This window comes from Salmo salar, chromosome 10 (genome assembly GCF_965601325.2).
Source record: "Salmo salar chromosome 10, fSalSal1, whole genome shotgun sequence".
Lineage (NCBI taxonomy): Eukaryota > Metazoa > Chordata > Actinopteri > Salmoniformes > Salmonidae > Salmo > Salmo salar.
In genome coordinates, this window is record NC_138300.1 from 6,105,753 (window position 1) to 6,133,411 (window position 27,659).

Consider the following 27,659-nt stretch of genomic DNA (forward strand, 5'->3'; position numbering starts at 1 on the left):
TGTCTTTCCCCTTGAAGTGATTGTGATGATGACAAAACAATATTGCTCAAGGCTATTGTGTTTATTGTTGTAGATGCAGTGCACGGGACAGTCACAGTGAGGCAGATCCACTTTATAACTGCATATATCACTTTGAAAGTATTTTCTGCATTGATTTCTTTTACAATTCACCATGAAAAGTGATTGCCATTAGATTGCTGTTGTTAGAGGGCTATAATGTATCAGAGACCATCTTTGAATGCACAGTTGGATTTATTACAATTTGAATGGTCAAGATCTCAGTGATGTGAAATTATGTATTTTCTGTTAGAAAGGTTACATAGTATCTGCTTCACCAGAGCTCTAAGCACACTGCTCAGAGCAGCAACAGGCCACATGGGCTTCTGCCTTCTCCCTCAGGTCCAAACTCTAATCATAGATGCTGCTCAGACCTTCAGAGCGGTTCAGGTTGGAATCTGTAATAGGAAAGAAAGTAAGAAATCAGTATTTATTGAATACATCACATACAGTATGGTGTCTTCAGTAAAACAGTTGTCCATTCTAGATTCACTGACTGGCAGGCAGTGGAATTGTGTAGGTGGTCCTCACTGGGAGGCAGACAGTGCAGGACAGGCTTAACAGTAGCATTTGGACTCCTTGCCATCAACAATCAACTGCTTCAGACTCAGGATTCATGTGACATTCTGGGATAGAGAGGTACAGTATTAATGTTAACTAACTGAACTGACATTTGTTAAAGTGATGCAACATAGGCAGTAGGCTAAGCCTTACCCAACTTATCACGGCAGTTCTCGGAAGAAAGCACCCAGGAATGAGCAAAGCTGATTGGGCTCTGGCGGCCACTGGGTGTTCCGTACTCCTGTCTGACTTCCCCATCAGCCTTTCCACAGATTCAACAGGTCTGTCCCTTCATCCAGTCCACAACTTGAAACCTGAGTGCCAAAATCATGCAATTTAAAACTTCTCTAGCTTATGTTTTAGTACCATTTCAAAGCCCTAGCCTTTTGGTGACATTTGGTTGGGGGGCACTTCACCTAGTTTTAAAGTGAATTTCATGCAATTCTACACATTTTGCCGTGGTGCGGAGATGTTTTAGTTTTACATCTAAATTCCTGCAATTCTAAAAATGTTTCCATGACTTATGTTAACATGATATCTGAGTGAGAGTGACGAACAAAATCAATGGGGGCCCCCTGGATGTCAGGGCCCCTTGGCACGTGCCCGGTCGTTTATTCGGCTATGATTACTTCCAACTTTAGCTGGCTGGATAGACTAACTTAACAATTTAAAAACATTTTAACTGGCCTAATTTAGTGACTGTAACCAGGTTTCCATCCAACCTTTTTATAGGAGTAAAGTATGTTGGATGAAATAGGTACTGACAAATCAATTCAGTCCACATTGTATTTGTCACATGCTTTGTAAACAGGTGTAGACTAACAGTGAAATGCTTACTTACTTCCCAACAATGCAGAGAGCAAAGTATAGAAAAATAATAACATGAGGAATAACGATAACTTTGCTACAGTTGAAGTCGGAAGTTTACATACACTAAGGTTAGCGTAATTAAAACTCGTTTTTCAACCACCACAAATTTCTTGTTAACAAACTATACTTTTGGCAAGTTGGTTAGGACATCTACTTTGTGCATGACAGAAGTCATTTTTCCAACATTTGTTTACAGACAGATCATTTCACTTATAATTGGAAGTTTACATACACTAAGTTGACTGTGCCTTTAAACAGCTTGGAAAATTCCAGAAAATTATGCCATGGCTGTAGAAGCTTCTGGTAGGCTAATTGACATCATTTGAGTTTACCTGTGGATGTATTTCAAGGCCTACCTTCAAACTCAGTGCCTCTTTGCTTGACATCATGGGAAAATCAAAAGAAATCAGCCAAGACCTCCGAAAGAAAATTGTAGACCTCTACAGGTCTGGTTCATCCTTGAGAGCAATTTCCAAACACCTGAAGGTACCACGTTCATCTGTACAAACAATAGTACGCAAGTATAAACACCATGGGACTACGCAGCCGTCATACCGCTCAGGAAGGAGATGCGTTCTGTCTCCTAGAGCCGAACGTACTTTGGTGCGAAAAGTGCAAGTCAATCCCAGAACAACAGCAAAGGACCTTGTGAAGATGCTGGAGGAAATAGGTACAAAAGTATCTATATCCACAGTAAAACGAATCCTATATCGACGTAACCTGAAAGGCCGCTCAGCAAGGAAGAAGACACTGCTCCAAAACCGCCATAACAAAGCCAGACTACGGTTTACAGCTGCACATGGGGACAAAGATCATACCTTGTGGAGAAATGTCCTCTGGTCTGATGAAAGAAAAACAGAACTATTTGGCCATATTGACCATCGTTATGTTTGGAGGTAAAAGGGGGAGGCTTGCAAGCCGGAGAACACCATCCCAACCATGAAGCATGGGGGTGGCAGCATCATGTTGTGGGGGTGCTTTGCTGCAGGAGGGACTGGTGTACGTCACAAAATAGATGGCATCATAAGGAAGGGAAAGTATGTGCATATATATTGAAGCAACATCTCAAGACGTCAGTCAGGAAGTTAAAGCTTGGTCGCAAATGGGTCTTCCAAATGGACAGGGACCCCAAGCATACTTCCAAAGTTGTGGCAAAATGGCTTAAGGACAACAAAGTCAAGGTATTGGAGTGGCCATCACAAAGCCCTGACCTCAATCCCATAGAAAATGTGTTGACAGAACTGAAAAAGCGTGAAATGTTTTACCCAAGTTAAATAATTTAAAAGCAATGCTACCAAATACTAATTCAGTGTATGTAAACTTCTGACCCACTGGGAATGTGATGAAAGAAATAAAAGCTGAAATAAATCATTCTCTACTATTATTCTGACATTTCACATTCTTAACCTCTCTTGGGGAGGTGGGACGCTACAGTCCCACCCACTTTGAATTATTCAACAGCCAGTGAAAAATCAGAGCGCCAAATTCAAAACCACAAAATGTCATAATTCAAAGTTCTCAAACATATGACTATTTTACACCATTTTAAAGATACATGTCTCCTTAATGTAACCATTGTCCAATTTCAAAAAGGCTTTACGGCGAAGGCATAAAGTTAGATTACGTTAGGACAGGTACAACACAAGAAAAACCACACAGCCATTTTCCTAGTAAGGACAGGCGTCACAAAAAACAGAAAACCAGCTAAAATTATGCACTAACCTTTGACGATCTTCATCAGATGACACTCCTAATACATCATGTTACACAATACATGCATTTTTTGTTCGATAAAGTTCATATTTATATCCAAAAACAGCATTTTACATTGGCGCGTGATGTTCAGAAAATATTTTGCCTCTAATACTGCCGGTGAATCAGCACAACAATTTAAAAAAATACTCATCATAAACATTGATAAAATATTAAACTGTTATTCAAAGAATTATAGATGAACATCTCCTTTATGCAACCGCTGTGACAGATTTCAAAAAAGCTTCACGGGGAAAGCACACTTTGCAATAATCTGAGTACTGCACTCAGAAAAAGTCATCAAGCAATACAGCCATTTTGGAGTCATCTAAAATCATAAATAGCATTAGAAATATTCACTTACCTTTGATGATCTTCATCAGAAGGCACTTCCAGGGATCCCAGGTCCACAATAAATGTTGTTTTGTTCGATAAAGTCCATAATTTATGTCCAAATACCTCCTTGTTGTTAGCGCGTTCACTAAGCTACTCCAAGTGTAGGAAGCGCGGCCAAAATGTCACGACGAAAAGTCAAAAAACGTTCTATTTATGTTTGTTCAAACATTGTATAGCATCAATCTTTAGGGCCTTTTTAACTTAGAACTTCAATAATATTCCAACCAAACGATTCCAATGTCTTGAAAAACGTTTTGGAACACAGCTACCTCACCACGTGAATGCGCGCCAATGAACTCATGTGCTTTCCTGAGTCAACAACTTCCAACTTCCTTTGTTCGCTCTCTGTTCATCATAGATGCCTGAAACAACTTTCTAAAGACTGTTGACATCTAGTGGAAGCCGTAGGAAGTGCAAAATGAACCCTAAGTCACTGTGTGTTGGATAGGCAATGACTTGAAAGGACTACAAGCACCAGATTTCCCACTTCCTGGTTAGATTTTTCTCAGGTTTTTGCCTGCCATATGAGTTCTGTTATACTCACAGACATCATTCAAACAGTTTTAGAAACGTCAGAGTATTTTCTATCCAAATCTACTAATAATATGCATATTGTAGTTCCTGGGCCCGAGTAGTAGGCCGTTTAATTTGGGTACATTTTTCATTCGGCCGTGAAAATACTGCCCTCTACCCTAGAGAAGTTAACAAGCTTTTCCTTCCACTGGCCAGTCACCTGGCATCCATCAATGTCAATGTCTCCTAATCCTAGATCAGACAGACTTTTTTTCAGGTTGTGGCAGCCATTATCATCCTGCTTCTGTTCCATTGGGGTTTTCCTAACTTCATGAAGGACCTGAAAGATTGTTGTATCCTCAACAGCCAAGCATGTAGACACATGGGCCAGCTTTATGTTACGTATTAGGGTGAGATGTTTGTCTGAACAGTTTACTACCTTTAAAGGGACCCAGCCATCTCACCACATGGGCGTAATAACTCTACCCACAAGTATGTTTCTGGGCATGACCTGGTAGGATCGACTATTACCATGCTGCCTGGAGACAGTGACACATTTTTAGGAAGTTTACCCAAAACTAAGTGTTCAGTCTTGGGCGAAAGAGTCACAGCTTGAGTGAGCTTCACTGTCCCAATCTTGCCATCAACTTGCTGTCTCTTCCATCTTGTGACACTTGTCATCATCTGCAGAAACTGCTCACCCTCAGGTGAGTGGGTCTGGCCTTCCATGTATTTTGACGAGCTTCCAGTATTCGTCAGTGCCCTTCATCTCATGCAATAGATGCTTAATGACATTCGACCCAAGGATGAGATCATCACGCTGTCCAGGAACAACTAGGGTGGGCACTTTAACATCAATCCCATAGATTTGCATCTCCAAGTCATAAAAACACTTTGTTGAGGCCTTCTTCCCCCCACACCCCACTAACATTAACTCTGTAGGAGACTGATAATGCTGAGGAAGGGCACCTGCTTCCAAAAGTCTCTGCTCTGCATGTTCACTCAATGTACAGGCCATAGACCCAGTGTCAAGCATGCCCTTAAGCTGCACTTTCCCGTGTACAAACACAGAGGTGTAAAACAAATCTGAAAAAGCCTCAACCTCTTGTGAACCTAACATAACAATTTTCTCTCCTTCTTTCGCATCAGAGCACAAAATCTCATGTTTTCTCGAGATCATCAGATTCTTTCTTGGGGGCAGACAGTTGAACACCCACATTTCCCTCTTCACCTGTGGGCGTTTCAGTTTAACGGTTGCTGCTGTGATGAGTTTCTCTGCTGTTGTGGTGGGTGTCTCTCACCACCGGGATTGGCATAGCGTTCCCCCTGTTTGGACAATTTGACTTCCAATGATCTGGGGAAAAGCACCAGAGGCACATGTCTACAGTGCATCACAGTGGAGTGATCTGTTGAGCCACAAACCCTGCATTCCCTACGCCTGAAGGGCTGGGCGGGGAAAGATGGTGCCTTGGCCTGTGTTTGTGAAACCATAACGGGTGGTATGCTCTTCTCTAGGGTACGTTCAAGCAGGTGAATGAGTCTCTCGATACTTGCACTCTGCCCATGTTGTTTGGCGCTTGATGTGAGAGATGTGTCACTGCACACACCAGCATTGACCCCGCATTCAAACTGAGTTTTCTGGGGATGTACTGTTACTTGCTTTGAGGATACAGTGGTAGATTGACACATGGTGGCCTTCCTGCTGCGTTCATGTTCATAGATTCTCTCCTGTACTTCACTCGCAGTCCATTTCTCAGCAAACTTGTATTGGAATACTGCTGCCAGTTTGGGCTCAGGGCAGTATGTTACAAACATCCTGACGACATCGGAGTTGGAGCTGTCAATCTTCTTACCGTATCTCTAAGGCCCTCGTCAGCAACATCTACGACCTTGTTCAATCAAACCCAATACTCCATAACAGCCTCTCCGGGTACAGGTTTAGTATTGTAAAAATCAGCCAAAGGAATGCATGAATAGGTCAATTCGCTGAAATTCTGTTTCAGAATGTCAAATACAATCTCTGGCTTCTCTGTAGGAGCAACAGTTGTCTCATTGCATACATTTTTCTTTGCCATGTCTCTTGATTTGCCAGATAATCGACTAATCATCTCATCCGATTGTTCCCCAACAGGACATCCCTTCCTCCCCAAGTATATTCTCATCAACTCCTCCCATTCATGAATGGAGCATGTCTGTACCATCTCCTCTATATGTAGGAGGTTCCTTCATGTCTGATTGCATGATGAACTTAATTTTACTGAGGTCTATATATCCTACTGACTCTGAATGATGATCACTTATCTTCTCTGTACTTACTGGTGGCTCATAAGTACTGGACCTGCCACTCTGTAGTTCTTCCCTAATGGAGCTCCCTATTTCCCGGGCTAGCTGAGTGACCAGCTCAGATAGACCATCTATTGTGGCATTTGGATTAACACTAGATGAAGAGCTTTCATCCATATTTTTTGTGGAGCAAAACATGGGGGAACCTACTGCACCTACACGCTTTACAGGGGTTTGATCAGAGTATGAGAAAAACCTCCCCCTCCCAGCAGTGAATTTGTGTTCATCATCACCACTATAAGATGCCATGCCAATAAACCACTAATGTTATGTTAACATGTCTGTTGATAAACACACTTCTATGTTAGTTAACCATAAACAGCTCTCTCAATACATCTTTTCAGAAAAAAAATAAACAGGAAAGAAAATTGGCTGCAGTTCCACTTTTTGCCACAAGGCGGCAAGAGTACCTCAAAGACGTAAACAGAGTCTCTAGAGCAGCTGACGTCGATCAACGATGAATCAGGGTCTAGAAGGCACCAATGTAACCGGTGCTGTACTGCACCGCTGTAACTGTGCGTTGTGTGTGGTTGATTGAGACTATAGACGTGGACTTTGGAGATCAGGTTGTTTTAATGAACCAGAATTCACTCTCTGCATCCTGCATCCAAAAGAAAAGAAAACATTTGTAGAGCACATATGTTCTGTGAATCGTCGCCTCTTTCTCTCATAGTGCATCAAAATGATTTTAGAATACAAAAATGAGTACAGCCTCTCCTGATTATGCATCAACACATAACATATATTTTACATAGGTAAAACCACATACCTGCATCCAAAAGAAAATAAAACATGTTTAGAGAACGTATGTTCTGCGAATCGTCGCCTCTTTCTACAACAGATGCACAATACAAGGGACTGGGATCATTCGAGGAGCTAGTCATCGTTCACACATACAATAGCCTGCTAATACCTTAGCTAGCTATTAACCACATGTTGAATTCAGAATGTTAATATCATCCTAAAAAGTACAATTACAAGTGCATCTTAACAATACCATCCACTTATGAGTAACCTCTAAATATGCAATATTATTCATGAACAAAACACTGTGTGTATGACTGTGCTTAAAAGAATCAAACTTTTCTGAAGATGACAGAAAAAGCGTGCCTACCTCTCATAGTGCATAAAAATTATTTGAGCACGAGCACGCAGGGCAAAACGTAAGCACACTCCCCTACTCCCAGGATCCAGGCATGCATAATAACAAATCAACATGTAATATTAAGTACTTTAACAACTGTTGCACAATGACTACATCAAGATTGTGTCTCTAAACACTTGTTGGACGCATTTCACTTTTTTGTTGTTATGCCCAATATAATTATAAAAAAAAAATATATATATTTAACCATTATTTAATTAAGCAAATCAGTTAAGAACAAATTCTTATTTACAATGACGGCCTACCCCGGCCAAACCCGGACGACGCTGGGCCACTTGTGCGCCGCACTATGAGGCTCCCAATCACAGCCGGATGTGATACTGCCTGGATGAATGATAAATAATGAATGGTAAATAATATATTGTGTCATTTGGAGTCACTTTTATTGCCCATAAGGGTCCCGCTTTAAATGCCGTTCAGCTTATAAAGGCTTCATAAAGCCTTCATAATGCCTTCATAAGCACTACATAAATGTTTTACAAAGCATCTATAACCGTATGTCAGGTTTTATAAAGGGTTTATAAATGTGGCATAACTGTGTGACAATCACCAATGTCAAATGTGACATAAAGCACTATGTCTAATATGATCTAAACATGGGCTTTACAAAGGGTGCTAGTTGGGTTGAAGGATTGGAATATGCTTGACGACCCCCACAAGCGTCTTGGCACTCGTCTGAAGTTGGTACATATGATCTGCCAACTTCTGTCTGTAGTGTCCGAACAGTTTGGGCTACACACTAATATGACCCCTCTGTGGAAAGGTGAGACTCTCATGAACACGTACATGTCAGTTTTGCCCTAGGAAGTCCACAGGCCTCAAAACTCGTCTGAAGGTCCCCCGGTAACAGTTGAAAAACTTTAAAGGTATATATGGATACTGTTTAGTGCCAAAAACAAGGGGTTAAATACATGTAAAAAAAAAAAAATCCTGATCTTGTGAGAGGAATATTAACATGTTTACCTGCTTTGTTTAATATTAATTGTTAACAATTATATATACTAAACATATAGTAAGACATTTCTGTTCTACTAATGCTGTGTTTTTGTCAGGGTGCATACTCCAGCTCCCTGCAGCTAGTCTAGGCGTGTGGTCAAGAACATGGGTTTTACTCAAGATAGGGGTATCTGGAGCTGACAACTGATTTAATGGGTTGATGATAAAACCTACAACATGCATTTCATAGAATGAGTTGGTGTTCGTGTAATGTAAGGTACCAGGAAGAGATGGCTCGGGTATGGATAATGATGAGAGGAACCTTGTCTTGGGGGCCAAACTCTGGTTTCTATACAATAAGAACAGTCTTCACAGAAAATGCTATCTGTCTGTTGGATACTCCTTTCTCATATATCAAGTCTCATTTTTTGACCCATTCCACACATCTGCTGTTTATCATGTAGACTAAGAGGGTGTATCTCTGCTATAAAATATATTTGTATTCTTTCTATGTCATAGCAGCTCGGCACAACAATCAAGAGTTTTGGGACGACCAGCCTCACTGGCTGCCTTAATAAGTTTTGAATGAAGTAACATCCTGATTGGTGACTGACCTTGTCTCTCCTCATTATTGATTAGCATTTCCACAATCTTTCTTATATATGTCAGATATAGGACAGACACTTCAGAACAAAGTTCCTTAAGATTTCTTTGGGGGGGACAGTTGTTCCATGTAGTGAATCTCATTCAATGCTTTTGTATGGGCTGATAGAAGTAAATAAAAATGTTCAAATATTTACTTTTTTTTATACTTCAAGTCGTCTTAAAATTCAAAATCAAATAGCTAAATGATTCTTGGTATGACCTTAAACGTTTTTTTTTTTTTACTCATACCCCTTTTCCGTGACATCCAATTGGTAGTTACAGTTTTGTCCCATCACTGCAACTCCCCCTATGGACTCGAAAGTCGAGAGCCATGCATCCTCTGAAACACGACCCTTCCAAGCCGCATTGCTTCTTGACACACTGCTCGCTTAACCCGAAAGCAAGCTGCACCAATGCGTCGGAGGAAACACCATCCAGCTGGCGCCCGTAGTCAGCTTGCAGGCACCCGGCCCACCACAAGGGGTCGCTAGAGCACGATGGGACAAGGAAGTCCCAGCTGGCCAAACCCTCCCCTAACCTGGACGACACCGGGCCAATTAAAAATAGATAGATTTAGAGTTAGACAAAATTCGATTTTTTTGGGATGGACATATACAGGATGCTACCCTAAACAACAACCTTATTCCAAATCAAAACTCCAAACCTACAACCTGATTTTGGATGGAATTACTTGGAATGCTTCCTACACTCAAGGATTATTACTCCCAAACGATACAACAAAATGCTCTGGCAAACAAGCAGAGACCTGAAAACCCCATCCAACCTGGAGCTGAGTGATTAATGCTTAGTCTGAAGCTATTTTTTTACTTTCAAAAGCCAAGAAGAAAAATACATTAAAATTATATATTTTACTTAATAAGGACTGAATGCTCAGGCTACCAAGCTTTGCTAGGACAAAGAGATACAACTACAATTAGCACTGACGTGTGAAGCGACAGGTGTCGAAGCCTTTGAGCCAGACAAATAGCAGGCCACCAGATCCAGAGGCCTTGATGCCCCATCCTGCTGTTCAAAGACCATCCACTGGAATTTTCAAAAAGAAATCTGCCTCCAGAAATAAAAGCTTCTCCCAAGTGGGTGACACCTACTCCCATTTCCTGCTGAACTGCTGCTTGGATTCCAACTGGCGATCTGTTCACCGTCTACCCTGGCCCGTCTCATCATGTTACCTGATGAAATTGCTGTACAATATGATCTTGTTGCCATCTGATGCACATTCAGATGTCACAAATCAGCACTGCAGAGCTCTCCCTGTACAACACCGTGCCTTGATTGTATTACTGTTGATGATATCTGGAAATGTGCATGTACACCCTGGCCCACCTACTGTTGCTAGCCCCAGTTCTGACTTGTGCTCTGATATCTGCTTCACTGATTTCTGCTTTCGTAAAAGCCTGGGTTTTCTGCAGTTTAACACTAGAAGCTTATTACCTAAAATAGATCAAGTGAAAGTGTGGGTTCAGAGCTCCAATCCAGATGTGTTGGTCATTACTGAGACGTGGTTAAGGAAGAGTGTTTTGAATACTGATGTTAACCTTTCTGGTTATAAAAGTTTTCGGCAAGACAGATCTTCTAAAGGTGGGGGAGTGGCAATCTTTACCAAGGATCACCTTCAGTGCTCTGTTGTCTCCACCAAGTCTTTCCCCAAACAATTTGATTTGATGGTTTTAAGTGTTAAACCCGCAAATAGCTTTATGTTGACTGTTGCTGGGTGCTATCGTCCTCCATCAGCACCAGCCTGTACCCTACCTACCCTAAGCTCTCTCTGACCCCTTACACCAAGTCTGAATTTGTCCTGCAAGGTGACCTAAACTGGGACATAATTAACTTTTTAAGGTATAGGGGGCAGTATTTTCATTTTCGGATGAAAAGTGTGCCCAGAGTAAACTGCCTAATACTCGGGCCCAGAGTCAAATATTTGCATATTATTAGTAGATTTGGATAGAAAACACTCCGAAGTTTCTAAAACTGTTTGAATGATGTCTGTGAGTATAACAGAACTCATATGGCAGGCAAAAACGTGAGACAAATCCAACCAGGAAGTGGGAAATCTGAGAGTTGTAGTTCTTCTTTTGAATCCCTATCAAAACTACAGTATCTGTGGGGTCACGTTGCACTTCCTAAGGCTTCCATTGGCTGTCAACAGTCTTTAGAAACCTGTTTCATGCTTCTAATGTTACTGGGCAGAGAATAGGTAAGTCAGTCAGTGGACGTCCCACCTGAGTTGTTTACTGCACAAGCACGCAAGCGCGCCACTCCTTCTTTTTCCTCTGTAATGAATACGCTATTATCCGGTTGGGATATTATCGAAGTTTTATGTTAAAAGACCCTAAGGATTGATTGTAAACATCGATTGACATGTTTCTACGAATGCTAATGGGACTATTTTACTTTTCGTCTCTGGTTTTGCGCTCGCGCGTTATGCCTTTGGATTAGTGATCTGAACGCGTGAACAAAACGGAGGTATTTGGACATAAATATGGAGTTTCTCGAACAAAAATAAAATTTATTGTGGAAGTAGGAGTCCTGGGAGTGCATTCTGACAAAGAAAAGCGAAGGTAAGGGAAGATTTATAATACTAATTCTGAGTTTAGTTGACTCCAGAATTTGGCGGGTAACTGTATAGCTTGCTTTGATGGCTGAGCTCCGTACTCGGAATATAGAAAAATGTGCTTTCGCCGTAAAGCTATTTTAAAATCTGACACAGCGGTTGCATTAAGGAAAAGTGTATCTATAACTGTTGTAAATTTTATCAACGTTTATGATGAGTATTTTTGTAAATTGATGTACTCATTCACCGGAAGTTTTAATGGATATAAATATGAACTTTATCGAACAAAACATACATGTATTTTGTAACATTGAGTCCTGGGAGTGTCATCTGATGAACATCAAAGGTTAGTGATTCATTTTCGCTGTATTTCTGGTTTTTGTGACACCTCTCCTTGCTTGGAAAATGGCTGTGTGGTTTTTCTTGTTTAGGCGCTGTCCTAACATAATCTAATGTTATGCTTTCGCCGTAAAGCCTTTTTGAAATCGGACACTGTGGTTGGATAAAGGAGCATCTTATCTTTGAAATGGTGTATAATGCTTGTGTTTGAGAAATTTGAATTATGAGATTTTTGTTGTTTTGAATTTGCCGCCCTGCTATTTCACTGGCTTTTTTTCATTGTAAATAAGAATTTGTTCTTAACTGACTTGCCTATTTAAATAAAGGTTAAATAAAAAAAAATGTGCGCAACCTCATGGGTCTTATGGTCACGGCTGCTGTGACACAGCCTGGGATCGAACCTGGGTCTGTAGTGACGCCTCAAGCGCATTTGACCGCTGCGCCACTCGGGAGGCCTAAAACAATTCCATTTAGCTTAGTAGAACCCCCAAGTTTAGACAGGGCTTAGTCTGTAGAGGATGTATTAAATGATTTGTTTTTTCAATTCCACAAAAAATGAACACATAATGTATGTTTTTTCACTTGTGATGTAAGTGTTGAGATGGTACATTAAATTCCTGATGAAGCTTTAGCATTCTTATAAATACAACTAAAGACAATGTATTCCATTGAAACCATTTCAGCAAGTACTGGGGTATGTCTGACAGGTCATTACCAACATTTCAGCGGTCGTAACGTTAACGAGAAAAATAGTATTAAAGAGTCACAGGATAAAATAAAAGCAATCAATCCAGTGAGATATAAGTGACAAGTAGATTTTGCACCCCTCAAACACAGGAAATAGATGGCTGAAAAAGGCAGAGCCTTAGGTGGGTGGGGCATGCGCGTTGCTAATTTAAATCAGAGAGTGAAGGGAAAAGAGTAAACTTTAGTAAAAAAGAAGTAGGCCTAAGACTACTCACCTTTGGTGTTTTCAGAATGACATTCAGGGTTCTCTCGGAAGCAACAGCCACATTTAATTTGATTTGCTTAACACTGTTCTTGGCTCTTGCCTGGTTCAGTCCTGCATATAGAGCAGCACTAGGGAGGTACTCAGCCAACCTAAATTGTGAACCAAAACATTTCAAATGCATTTTATTTTTTGTATTGACTTACATATAAATAGGTCATTTGTATTTATTGTGGATCCCCATTAGCTGCTGCCAAGGCAGTGAGCTGTGCGCTAGTATTTTAAAAACAGACAGCTCGGTACCTTCAGCTTGTCAACACCTCTTACAAAGTAATGATGAAGTCAATCTCTCTTCCACTTTGAGCCATGAGAGATTGACATGCATGTCATTAATGTTTGCTCTCCGAGTGCTTTTAAGGGCCAGCCGTGCTGCCCTGTTCTGAGCCAACTGCAATTTTCCCAAGTGACCACACGACTGATCAGTAGTCCAGGTGCGACAAAACCAGGGTCTGTAGGAACTGCCTTGTTGATAGTTTTGTTAAGGCAGAACAGTGCTTTATTATGGACAGACTTCTCCCCCATCTTAGCTACTTTTGTATCAATATGTTTTGAACATGACAGTTTACAATCCAGGGTTACTCCAAGCAGTTTAGTCACCTCAACTTGCTCAATTTCCACATTATTCATTACAAGATGTAGTTGAGGTTTAGGGATTAGTGAATTATTTTCCAAAAATACAGTGCTTTTAGTTTTGGAAATATTTATGACTAACTTATTCCTTGCTACCCATTCCGAAACTAACTGCAGCTCTTTGAAAAGTGTTGGTCATTTCAGTCGCTGTAGTAGCTGACGTGTATAGTGTTGAGTCATCTGCATACATAGACATTGGCCTTACTCAAAGCTAGTGGCAAGTCGTTTGTAAAGATTGAAAAAAGCAAGGCGCCTAAACAGCTACCCTGGGGAATTCCTGCTTCTACCTGGATTATGTTTGAGAGGTTTCCATTAAAGAACACCCTCTGTGTTCTGTTAGACAAGTAACTCTTTATCCACATTGTAGCAGGGAGTGTAAAGCATTAACACATACGTTTTTTTATAGCAGCAGACTATGATCAATAATGCCAAAAGCTACACTGAAGTCTAACAAGACAGCCCTGACAATCATATTATCATCAATTTCTCTCAGCCAATCAGTCATTTGTGTATGTGCCGTGCTTGTTGAGTGTCCTTCCCTATATGCGTGCTGAAAGTCTGTTGTCAATTTGTTTACTGTTTAATAGCATGGTATCTGGTCAAACACCATTTTTTCCAGAAGTTTACTAAGGGTTGGTAACAGGCTGATTGGTCAGCTATTTGAGCCAGTAAAGGGGGCTTTACTATTCTTGAGTAGTGTAATTACTTTAGCTTCCCTCCAGGCCTAAGGGCACACACTTTCTAGTATGCTTAAATTGAAGATGTGGCAAATAGGGTTGGCAATATTGTCCGCTATTATCCTCAGTCATTTTCCATCCAGATTGTCAGACCCCGGTGGCTTGTCATTGGTGATAGACAATGTTTTCACCTCTTCCACACTGACTTTACAGAATTGAAAAGTACAATTCTTGTCTTTCATAATTTGGTCAGATATACTTGGATGTGTAGTGTCAGCGTTTGTTTCTGGGAGGTCATACCTAAGTTTACTTATCTTGCCAATGAAAAAGTAATTCAAGTAGTTGGCAATATCAGTGGGTTTTGTGATGAATGAGCCATCTGATTCAATAAATGATGCAGCTAAGTTATCTTTTTTCCCCAAAATGTAATTTAAGGTGCTCCAAAGCTTTTTACTATCATTCTTTATATCATGCAGCTTCGTTTCATGTATATAATTTTTTTAAATTTAGGCACATGATTTCTTAATTTGCAGTACGTTTGCCAAATAGTTGGGCTGCCAATTTTTTGGGGGACATATCTTTTGCCTCATCCCTCTCAACCAATCAATTTTTCAATTCCTCATCAATCCAAGGAGATTTAACTGTGTTTACAGTCATTTTCTTAATGGGTGTGTGGTTATTACTAACTGGAATAAGCAATTTAATAAATGTGTCAAGTGCAGCATCTGGTTGATCCTCATTACACACCAAAGACCAGCAAAAATTATTTACATCAACGTATGAATCACTACAAAACGTATTGTATGACCTCTTATACACTATACTTGGAGCTCTGGTTTTCCTAGATATGGCTGTGATCACTACATACTATGGATTTGGATACTGCTTTAAAGCAAATTTCTGCAGCATTAGTAAAGATGTGATCAATACATGTTGATGATTTCCTTCCTGTGCTATTTGTAAATACCCTGGTAGGTTGACTGGCAACCTGAAACAGGCTGCAGGCACTGGTTACAGTTTGAAGTTTTTTTCTTGAGTGGGCAGCTTGATGGGAGCCAGTCAAAATGTAAATCACCCAGAAAATATACACTGCTCAAAAAAATAAAGGGAACACTTAAACAACACAATGTAACTCCAAGTCAATCACACTTCTGTGAAATCAAACTGTCCACTTAGGAAGCAACACTGATTGACAATACATTTCACATGCTGTTGTGCAAATGGAATAGACAACAGGTGGAAATTATAGGCAATTAGCAAGACACCCCCAATAAAGGAGTGGTTCTGCAGGTGGTGACCACAGACCACTTCTCAGTTCCTATGCTTCCTGGCTGATGTTTTGGTCACTTTTGAATGCTGGCGGTGCTTTTTTATCTAGTGGTAGCATGAGACGGAGTCTACAACCCACACAAGTGGCTCAGGTAGTGCAGCTCATCCAGGATGGCACATCAATGCAAGCTGTGGCAAGAAGGTTTGCTGTGTCTGTCAGCGTAGTGTCCAGAGCATGGAGGCGCTACCAGGAGACAGGCCAGTACATCAGGAGATGTGGAGATGTGGAGGAGGCCGTAGGAGGGCAACAACCCAGCAGCAGGACCGCTACCTCCGCCTTTGTGCTTACAGCCCAACACCGTGCAGGACGTTTGGCATTTGCCAGAGAACACCAAGATTGGCAAATTCGCCACTGGCGCCCTGTGCTCTTCACAGATGAAAGCAGGTTCACACTGAGCACATGTGACAGACGTGACAGAGTCTGGAGACGCCGTGGAGAACGTTCTGCTGCCTGCAACATCCTCCAGCATGACCGGTTTGGTGGTGGGTCAGTCATGGTGTGGGGTGGCATTTCTTTGGGGGGCCGCTCTGGCGAGCCCTCCATGTGCTCGCCAGAGGTAGCCTGACTGCCATTAGGTACCGAGATGAGATCCTCAGACCCCTTGTGAGACCATATGCTGGTGCGGTTGGCCCTGGGTTCCTCCTAATGCAAGACAATGCTAGACCTCATGTGGCTGGAGTGTGTCAGCAGTTCCTGCAAGAGGAAGGCATTGATGCTATGGACTGGCCCGCCCGTTCCCCAGACCTGAATCCAATTGAGCACATCTGGGACATCATGTCTCGCTCCATCCACCAACGCCACGTTGCACCACAGACTGTCCAGGAGTTGGCGGATGCTTTAGTCCAGGTCTGGGAGGAGATCCCTCAGGAGACCATCTGCCACCTCATCAGGAGCATGCCCAGGCGTTGTAGGGAGGTCACACAGGCACGTGGAGGCCACACACACTACTGAGTCTCATTTTGACTTGTTTTAAGGACATTACATCAAAGTTGGATCAGCCTGTAGTGTGACTCCAAATCCAGACCTCCATGGGTTGATAAATTGGATTTCCATTAATTATTTTTGTGTGATTTTGTTGTCAGCACATTCAGCTATGTAAAGAAAAGAGTATTTAATAAGATTATTTCATTCATTCAGATCTAGGATGTGTTATTTTAGTGTTCCCTTTATTTTTTGAGCAGTGTACTTAATTGAACACTATTTCACACAGTTTAGTAAATACTAGCACAGTGTAAAGCCTAGAAATGAGTCTTCATAATGAGGTGAGCTACTGTACTTTTTTGCATAGCGCTTCAGTCCGCTGGGAAGTTTGTCCCATGTCAGCTTCACTCGGAATTCAGGGTCTGGTCCCACAAGACCGGTCTCTGCTGTGATCTCAGTCTCAAATTCTTTGCATTCTACTCCCCAGGCAAACTTAGCCTGAGACAAAAAATAAAAGTAGTGTTTCTTTCATCATGTTGGTTATGACCTCAAGCAGTACAATCTGGAGTACTGCGACATTCCAGTACAGTGGCATTGGAAACATGGCCTTTAGTCTTACCTTAACTTTGTGGTTGCTTAGAAGAACACCATCAGCACAAATTCTCCAGTTGTCCTTGAGAGCAAGGTTAGCCAGGATGATTTGCAACCTGGAATTAGCTTTGTCCAAATAAGCAGCAATCTGGTATCCCTGCACTTCATTGTCAGCTCTCACTGCACGGATGATGATGGTCACTGCTGGGGCAACAGCATTGCCAAGGTATTTTGCCTGAAAAGACACTGTTAAAGTTAATTCACCCTTGTATTCTCCCCCATTGACACCAACAGAGATTCATTATACACAGCCTTAGTTGTAAAATTAAAGTTTCACCTGTTTGTAGATGGCCTCAAAGCTGGAGGCGCTGCTTATGCTGGAGGTTCTTGCCTTAGAGATTGGATGCTGTCAGCAAAAGAAGCATACCAACTCAGGTTTAATATAACCAAGCATCACTAATAGCTGGCAATATTGTTATGCACTACATGAACATTACCTGGTGGATGTGGTTCTTGGCAAATTTCATGTCATAGACTTCCTGCTGTAATAGAAAGAGCAGTCAAAATAGAGTAGTTTAGGTAAATGCTTGTCTTTTTCAGTTGACTGTATTTCAAAAAAAGGTTTTGGAAGTTCTGCCTCACCCTTGAGATGCGGGAGCTGGAAGCGCGAGAGCTGGACCTGGAGGAGCTAGACTTAGAGGAGCTGGAAGAGCGGCTGCTAACTGATTTGTTGCTTCTGCTTTTGCTGCTGCTGCTCTTGCAGCTGCTACGGATTTTCTTAGACCTCTTGCTGATTGGGGCCGCATTCACATCGATGATCTTGCTCTTGGCACGAGAAGAAGAAGGAGAGGATTTGGAGGAAGAGGAGGATTTGGAACGAAGGCTAGAGCGAGAACTGCTAGAGCTGCAGGAAGATCTGGTGCTGTTCTTCAGACCAGGTACCAGGATTTTCTTGAGCTTCAACAGGGCAGATTTTCCCTCTGGAGCTTCCTCCTCTTCTGTCATGGTGATGACTTTGATTATCTTTTCTGCGGCCTTAGGTCCAACTTGTACTTCAATTTCTACTTTCTCAATGACTGGACCAGAATCTGCCCAAAAAGATAAATAGATATAATAATAAATATTATCTTAAAAGTAATTGGATCTTATTGTATTGATAGTTGTGTATTGGATGTAAATCTTGAATTTACTACATCTTGCCTTGTGACACATCAACATGGACTGAATGTTTTCCAATCAGTGCATAGAGAGCAGAGTTTCTGATGAAGGCAGAATTCTGAGATTCCATCTCAGTGCATGCCTTGATTCCAAAGAATTTAGATTTAGCACACATTTTCTTCTCCACTTGGGCTTTAATGGGTCTCACCTTCTTGGGTAAGAAGTTGTAAGGCATATTATTGTAAATGAGTTCAGATGATCTTGACTGGAAACAAAATGACAAAACATAAGAGTTTAGAGGTCATAAATACAAGAAGAAATGTCTGCTGTAAAGTCAAAATATCATATTCAACTTACCAAACTACCAATCATGGAGGATGCAATCTTAGATGTACATTTCTCCCTTGACAACTGTGTTACAGATTTGGCCGCAGGAATCATTGGTGTGAATTTCGCAGATGCAAGGTCTTCCACATTTCTTGCCAACACAAGTGTCTCAACACTGTAGCAGTGGGAGACAATATAAACATACTCTTTCAATTTAACCATAAAATATGTAATGCTAGTAAAATAATTGTACTACCTCTTCTAGAAAAATCTACATACTGTACAGATGCAATGTGATTAATTATCTGAACAGGCAAAGCCTCAATCTTGAAGTTGCCCTTGACCATATCAAGTTTTGCTGTGAATCTGGCAGAGACAATTGTGTGTACTTCAACTCTTGCCATAAGAGCAGCCTGGATGAAGGCAGTGTTCACTCCCATCACAGCAAATGTATGCATTGCAATGCTGAAAGGGGAAGAGACAGTTAATTTCTAAAACAACAGTACACCCCTTTCATCAGTAAAAATGATGTGATTAATTTCACTCGGTGTGAACATGAGCTTATAAGTATGTACCTTGGTGTGAACTCGGCCTACAGCCGAATGTCTGTCTTCATGAGCTGTGAAACATGGAAGGTTTCAGGAAGAGGTGGAGACATTGTGGCTTTGACTGAAAATGGGAATGGAGAAATACAGCCAATGAGACTGAAACCCAGCATTACTGCTGCATTGCATTCTTGTTGTTGAGAACTTACCACTGACAGTTGCAATGGCAACAGCAGCAGTGTAGAAGCTGAGCTCCATGGGCACACCAACAGCAGTGGGAAATATGTGACGCACTTCGACAGCCAGCAATGGCTTAGCATACTGAAAAGCAACTCCAGACAGCAGTGCTCTCACGGCATTCTTTGCCTCTGCCTGAAAAGCAGGTCCAGTTGCAAGCTGTAGAGAAAAAAAACATTGGTCAGCTACCTATTGATGACATAAGACAAATGTGAAAGAGGTTTAAAGGTCCAGTGCACTGAAAACATGATTTTCCTGTGTTTTATATATATTTCCACACTGAGGTTGGAATAATACTGTGAAAAATTACTTTAGTGTAAGAGATGTTTGAAAAGTCCAACTGAAATTTTAGCCTGTTTTTGTGGGATGGAGTTTGCCTGCCTGGTGATATCACCATACGGTAAATTAGTTAATAGGCCAATAAGAGAGTTCCAAATCTCTCTGCCATTAACAGGTACTTTTCCCCTCCCCAATCAGACAGTCCTAGCAACATTTTTGCTTGAGAAATTTCTTTTTGAAAACAATCACAGTAAGGTACTTCATTGTTACCCAGAAATGATTTGATATTGAGATAAAAACAGCTGCATTGAATCTAAGAATTTCCAGCATTCCTGACGATAAAGGAGTATACAACATACATGAATTGCCTGTTCGATGATGGCCTTGTCGATGTTGGCGAAGGCAATTTCCTGTCCAAAGAACTTCATGTACACGGAAGCCAGACGCGCGCTTGAAGGCAAGGACCTCCAGTCAGACAGCTGTGGATAGATTTGTAGAGCAAACCTGACTGATCTACTTCATTTAAAAAACATATAAATATAATCATGAAAACACAATGTCATATAATCATTGATATAATCAATAATTTATTCTTTAGAGATATTTTTGTGAGATTAAAGGGGCAGTGCAGTCAAAAACATGATTCTCCTCTTTCCCAATAACAGCTAGAATGCTCCAATTAGACTCCTCTTTCAGATCACTCATAGACAGTCCTAGCAAAATTTGTGCTTGAAAAATGTATTTAAAAAAAGTTATTTTGTTGACTATTTTAATTGTGGTAAGGTTCCTAATTGTTACCCATAAATTATTTGATATTGTGATAAAAAAAACAGCTGCATTGGACCTTTAAGTGATCCTTGATACTTACAGCCTTAATGACACACTTCATCTTGGTGATCATGTCAAGATTTTCAGGAGCCTTGGGCATTTTCATAAGAGCCTCCTGGATTCCCTCAGTTCTCACTCCAATCTGAGAAACAAAGATTAGGCTTGCAAAGTTAAGTGGGTTTTGGAACCATTAAATCTTTTTAATTTCAAGTAGTTTTGAATAACCGTTTTTACCTCCAGAACATCAGTAGCTGCTCCTGCAAAGTAGGTGTGGGCTTTAGCCACAACAGCTCTGGGGAAAACAGTGGCAGCATCATTGATGTAGAAAGCACTGGCAGCATCACCATTCATCAGAGGAGCCGAAGAAAGAAAATAATAATTAATCCAACATATGAAAGAGAAACTATTGAGATTATAGTTCAGTTCATGATGCCCATACAATGATAATTGTCCAGGTGGGTGGCTTTGCTGAAACGGAAGCTCAGTCTGTTGAATTTGGGGCTGAGGATCTTGACTGCAACATTGCAGGCAGCAGTACTAAAATGGGAAAATACAATGCAATTAGATTCAAATGCCGATGCAAATGTAGAAGACATATTGAGAAACTGAAGCGTGCTCTTACACTGAGGCAAAGTCAGGGACGGTGCTCTTGGTCATGGACTTAATGAGAGAGTAGACAAAGCTAGCCATCTGCAGATTGGCTTCCTTTGTCACTGCATCAGCAAGAGTAGTTACCAGACCCATGGGGAGGTTTGTTTCAAAAAGCACAACGGTGGCAATCATACGGAGCTCTGGGTAGAGAGCCTTGTCCATGAACAACTGCACAGCAACTTCCTGGATCTAAAACACCCGATGATAAAATGGTGGGATTGTTAACATGTCATAAGATGTTGTTATGTGAACTGGAAGAGAGGAGGAATGCTCACCATTCTGGGCTCTTTCTTGGCAATGTTCCTCATAGCCAAGATGGCATCAGCCTGAATTCTCAGGGGCAGTGTAGCAGCAGCAGTTCCAAATCCGGGCAGGAGCTTCATGATGGGCTTAAGGCTAGCAGGATGGCCAGCATTACCCAAAACTTTCAGAGGCATTGCAATTTCCTCAAAGTTTCTCTTAGCAATAGCCTCAACAAAAAATCAAATCAAATCAAATCAAATTTATTTATATAGCCCTTCGTACATCAGCTGATATCTCAAAGTGCTGTACAGAAACCCAGCCTAAAACCCCAAACAGCAAGCAATGCATGTGAAAGAAGCACGGTGGCTAGGAAAAACTCCCTAGGAAAAACTCCCTAGAAAGGCCAAAACCTAGGAAGAAACCTAGAGAGGAACCAGGCTATGAGGGGTGGCCAGTCCTCTTCTGGCTGTGCCGGGTGGATATTATAACAGAACATGGTCAAGATGTTAAAATGTTCATAAATGACCAGCATGGTCAAATAATAATAATCATAGTAGTTGTCGAGGGTGCAACAAGCACGTCCGGTGAACAGGTCAGGGTTCCATAGCCGCAGGCAGAACAGTTGAAACTGGAGCAGCAGCACGGCCAGGTGGACTGGGGACAGCAAGGAGTCATCATGTCAGGTAGTCCTGAGGCATGGTCCTAGGGCTCAGGTCCTCCGAGAGAAAGAAAGAAAGAGAGAAAGAGAGAATTAGAGAGAGCATATTTAAATTCACACAGGACACCGGATAAGACAAGAGAAATACTCCAGATGTAACAGACTGACCCTAGCCCCCCGACACATAAACTACTGCAGCATAAATACTGGAGGCTGAGACAGGAGGAATCAGAAGACACTGTGGCCCCATCCGATGATACCCCCGGACAGGGCCAAACAGGCAGGATATAACCCCACCCACTTTGCCAAAGCACAGCCCCCACACCACTAAAAAGGTTGTGGATGGGCTGTGGAGGTTGAAAGACCCACAAAGAGTTTAATTCTCATCTAATAAGTAATAACTGGATGTGATGTGATTATGGGAAACATATTTTACCTTCAAAAAGTCAGCATGGCAGGTGGGATATGCAGCACAGTACTTGGAAATCCTGGTACCATAACCAAGCATGGCAACCTCATGCAGAACTCGGTTTACCGGAATCTTGTGGTTGAAAGCTAGGGTCTGATGGTGCAGAAAGGATGGTTTTCAGTCTTAACCAGGATTCAAGAATAAACCTAATTGTAAGGTGTACCTACTTCAAAAAGCTTGACGGTTTCCACATCAGCAGTGACCATGTGCACAGCGGCCACCAGAGCTGGAGCAGCTTCAGCAATAGTAATGTGACCATCCACTAACTCCTCCTTGATGAATTTCAAAGTAACTGGAGTTCCAATGGCAGGAATAGCATCCAGGATCCAGTATCTGAAAAAATGAATGGTTCACTTTAGTACCGTCACATTACATTTCTGCGCCTGTATCTTTGTTTAATTATATTTTTTTCCAAAATATCATTTGAAAATACCTGAAAGCTGGCTTAGCCTTAAACTGATTCCAGATGGCTTTAATACTTTCATAGCTGGCCACACGCATGAGCTGGACAAGTTGAATAAACTTCAGAGGGGCATCGACATGGACCTTAGCCACATTGTATTCGACCAGATGGTTCAGAATCTCCACAATCTGACAACAGAAGGAATTTATATTTTTCTAACATTATCAGGAATATAATTTGAGAAAGCACTACTCAAAATGTAACTCAGAGAAAGAGACTACTAGTTGTCATTGTACCTGAGCACTTGCGTTGCTGATTCTAAGGAGCTGTATAGGTGTCTGGAGAATCTCAGTGGCGAACTGATACTGAATGGATCCACAATGAAGATATTCTTCTTTGATAGGCTCAACTGGGGTCTTTTTGATCTCAATGAAAGCCAAGGTTTGTCTAAACAGGCAATTTAAGCTCATTTAGAATTGTTGCTGCTGTATACAGTATATAACATTCCATTATTTTACAAATCAGTGAACATACTTTGCTTCCATATGGGCAGCGCCATTCATCTCATTGAAAGGTGAGAACTGATGGAGCTCAGTAACAGTGTCCTCCATGATGATAGCACCAGTGGCAGCGGGCTTCATGATGTAGTTGTAGGCAGCAGCTCCCCTTAGGTTCTTTCCTCTCTGTGTAGATAAAACATATTGTTAGTGATATTGTTATTGGGCTAGAATATCTGTAGTGATTTCCACTTAAGCCAACAACTAGTAACATTGGCTCCTACCTGCTGGCACTCAACACATTTCTCCATGTAAGCCAGACCAAACTCTTTGATGATTTTCTCCTGGCAGTGATTCAGATCCTTGGTCTTGGTCAAATGAACGTGCCCGGTCTTGGCATCTTCACTGATTACAAGGTGGGTCTTGCACACTCCCTGAGCTCCAACCTAGGTAAAACAAATGAGAGCATAACTGAAGATCAGACATTAATAATGGAAAGTGTAATGATGTGCGCTGAGAGTCGGGAAGCAAGTTCAGGGAGTGAGTGTTTTAATAAAAAAACACAACATAATAAAGAATAAGAAACACGAACAATGCACGGAAAAATTAACGACAGGGGAAGGAACAAAAGAGAGTGACATACAGTTGAAGTCGAAAGTTTACATACACTTAGGCTGGAGTAATTAAAACTCATTTTTCAACCACTCCACAAATTTCTTGTTAACAAACTATAGTTTTGGCAAGTCGGTTAGGACATCTACTTTGTGCATGACACAAGTAATGTTTCATAAAATTTTTACATACAGATTATTTCACTTATAATTCACTGTATCACAATTCCAGTGTGTCAGAAGTTTACATACACTAAGTTGACTGTGCCTTTGAAGAGCTTGGAAAATTCCAGAAAATTATGTCATGGCTTTAGAAGCTTCTGATAGGCTAATTGACATCACTTGAGTCAATTGGAGGTCTACCTGTGGATGCATTTTAAGGCCTACCTTCAAACTCAGTGCCTCTTTGCTTAACATCATGGGAAAATCAAAAGAAATCAGCCAAGACCTCAGAAACAAAATTGTAGACCTCCACAAGTTTGGTTCATCCTTGGGAGCAATTTCCAAACACCTGAAGGTACCACGTTCATCTGTACAAACAATAGTACGCAAGTGTAAACACCATGGGACCACGCAGCCGTCATACCGCTCAGGAAGGAGACGCTTTCTGTCTCCTAGAGATGAATGTACTTTGGTGCGAAAAGTGCAAATCAATCCCAGAACAACAACAAAGGACCTTGTGAAGATGCTGGAGGAAACAGGTCCAAAAGAATCTATAGATGCAAAAGTATCTGTATCTACAGTAAAACGAGTCCTATCTCGACATAACCTGAAAGGTCGCTCAGCAAGGAAAAAGCCACTGCTCCAAAACCACCATAAAAAAGCCAGACTATGGTTTGCAACTGCACATGGAGACAAAGATTGTACTATTTGTAGAGATGTCCTCTGGTCTGATGAAACAAAAATAGAACTGTTTGGCCATAATGACCATCGTTATGTTTGAACACCATTCCAACCTTGAATCATGGGGGTGGCAGCATCATGTTGTGGGGTTGCTTTGCTGCAGGAGGGACTGGTGCACTTCACAAAATAGATGGCATCATGAGGAGAGGAAAATTATGTGGATATATTGAAGCAACATCTCAAGACATCAGTCAGGAAGTTAAAGCTTGGTCGCAAATGGGTCTTCCAAATGGACAATGACCCCAAGCATACTTCCAAAGTTGTGGTAAAATGGCTTAAGGACAACAAAGTCAAGGGTATTGGAGTGGCCATCACCTCAATCCTATAGAAAATTTGTGGGCAGAACTGAAAAAGCATATGTGAGCAAGGAGGCCTACAAACTCAGTTACACCAGCTCTGTCAGGAGGAATGGGACAAAATTCACCCAACTTATTGTGGGAAGCTTGTGGAAGGCTACCCAAAACCTTTGACCCAAGTTAAACAATTTAAAGGCAATGCTACCAAATACTAATTGAGTGTATGTAAACTTCTGACCCACTGGGAATGCGATGAAAGAAATAAAAGCTGAAATAAATCATTCTGTCTAATATTATTCTGACATTTCACATTCTAAAATAAAAGTGGTGATCGTAACTGACCAAAGACAGGCAATTTTTACTAGGATTAAATGTCAGGAATTGTGAAAAACTGAGTTTAAATGTATTTGGCTAAGGTTTATGTAAACTTCTGAGTTCAATTGTATATAGCGAAGGTAATCAGGGAAGTTATCGAGTCCAGGTGAGTCTGATGATGTGCAGGTGCGCTAACGATGGTGACAGGTGTGCGCCATAACGAGCAGCCTGGTGACCTAGAGGCAGAGAGGGAGCACATGTGACAGTATCCCCTGCCCAGCGCGGTCGGCTCCAGCCGCAGGACGCCAACCAAAGGGACGATTCCGGGGATCAGGAGCGGACCGGTCACCCCTGCTGATGCGCGGGAACCTGTCGTGGCTGGAATGTGGGAACCTGACAGACCAGCTGAGGCAGGAGAGCCCGGCGAGCCGACTGAGGCATGAGAGCCTGTAGCAGCTCCCGGACCCGACGTCATTCCTACCGAAAAAAACAAAACAAAAAAACACTCCCTAATGCTTCTCTTAGGTGAGGCATTATTCTGTAATGATGTGCGCTGAGAGTCGGGAAGCAAATTCAGGGATTGAGTGCTTTAATAAATAAACACAACATAATACAAAATAAGAAACACGAACAACGCACAGACATGACACAGAAACAATAATGCCTGGGGAGGGAACCAAAGGGAGTGACATATATAGGGAAGGTAATCAGGGAAGTGATGGAGTCCAGGTGTGTCTGATGACACACAGGTGCTCGTAACGATGGTGGCAAGTGTGCGCCATAACGAGCAGCCTGGTGACCTAGAGGCCGGAGAGGGAGCACACGTGACAGAAAGATACATATGCGAATATGAAAAGATGCAAGTCTTACCTCCTGTATCTCAGAGACGTTCTGTGTATTCTTGATGTTGAGCTGAAGGATGTTCAGGATACCTCTATGGATATTTAACACTGTTTCAGAGACACCAGTGGGGGCAAATACCTTACCTACTACACCATTGGCATACTCAAACTTGATTGGAGTCAAGAGCTGAGCAGCCAGGGCTGAAGTGAGCTTTGCAGCTGGGACGAAAGGATCTTTGGACCAGACGCCACTGTACTCAAAGATCTTAGGGTCCACGAGCTACAAGGGGATATCAATATATCCTTGTGGCTCAGTTGGTAGAGCATGGTGTTTGCAACGCCAGGGTTGTGGGTTCGATTCCCACGGGGGGCCACTACAAAATAAATAAAAATGCATGAAATGTATGCATTCACTACTGTAAGTTGCTCTGTATAAGAGTGTCTGCTAAATGACTGAAATGTTAAAATATTAGTTTTGTAGTGGACAATGCATTTAGATATGTTATGTATGTCAACTTGATGTGTAGCCTTATACCTTCAGCATGTAGATAGTTGGGGCAATTGCACCGATGAGAACTTTGCTGATGACTTTTATTCCTGCTCTGGACAGACCCTCATCAGGCAAACCGCCCAGGAGCAGTGCCTCATACTTGTACACATAGGCCTTACTGGCTTCAAATGCAGGGGCTGTAAACAAGAATTTAGAGAGTTGTTAGTCATGTGTACATTTATTTAAAAAAATTCTGTCTTGGGCTTAAAATGTGTAAAATTTTGTAATGTAGCATAATTTACCAAAGTTAACATGTTGACTCGCTATATGATGGAAAGAAAAAGTCATTATTCAGTTTGCATTCACTTGCAACTATGTCAAATGAATCAGAATGGCAAACTTACATTCCTTAAAAAAATATATGATCTAAAAAGAACGTCTGAAATCATCTGAAATGTACTCACCTATAAGGGCTAGAGTCAGTGCAAAGACAACTGCTTTCATGGTCAGTTGGATGTGAGGAAAACAGTCCCAGGCAGCCTTTTAAAGCTAAACTTTTGCTGATAATGCCTGTGGCAAAAATATATCATTAACAAATGG

The 27,659-nt window shown here is 41.5% G+C and overlaps 1 protein-coding gene across 1 annotated transcript; it reads right to left on the minus strand.

Moving 5' to 3' along the window:
* Positions 1 to 7,054: 7,054 nt before the first annotated feature.
* On the minus strand, positions 7,055 to 27,563 carry LOC106613432 (vitellogenin). The gene is given in 29 exon segments (XM_082956580.1): positions 7,055 to 7,093; positions 13,112 to 13,250; positions 17,072 to 17,214; positions 17,336 to 17,542; positions 17,645 to 17,713; positions 17,805 to 17,849; positions 17,950 to 18,395; positions 18,508 to 18,730; positions 18,823 to 18,967; positions 19,072 to 19,257; positions 19,368 to 19,461; positions 19,547 to 19,733; positions 20,213 to 20,332; positions 20,722 to 20,823; positions 20,916 to 21,042; positions 21,123 to 21,218; positions 21,304 to 21,521; positions 21,608 to 21,802; positions 22,557 to 22,580; positions 22,670 to 22,795; positions 22,870 to 23,035; positions 23,136 to 23,293; positions 23,402 to 23,552; positions 23,640 to 23,788; positions 23,887 to 24,048; positions 26,598 to 26,849; positions 27,105 to 27,256; positions 27,362 to 27,382; positions 27,524 to 27,563. Coding segments are annotated over 29 exon segments (4,182 nt in total).
* Positions 27,564 to 27,659: the final 96 nt, after the last annotated feature.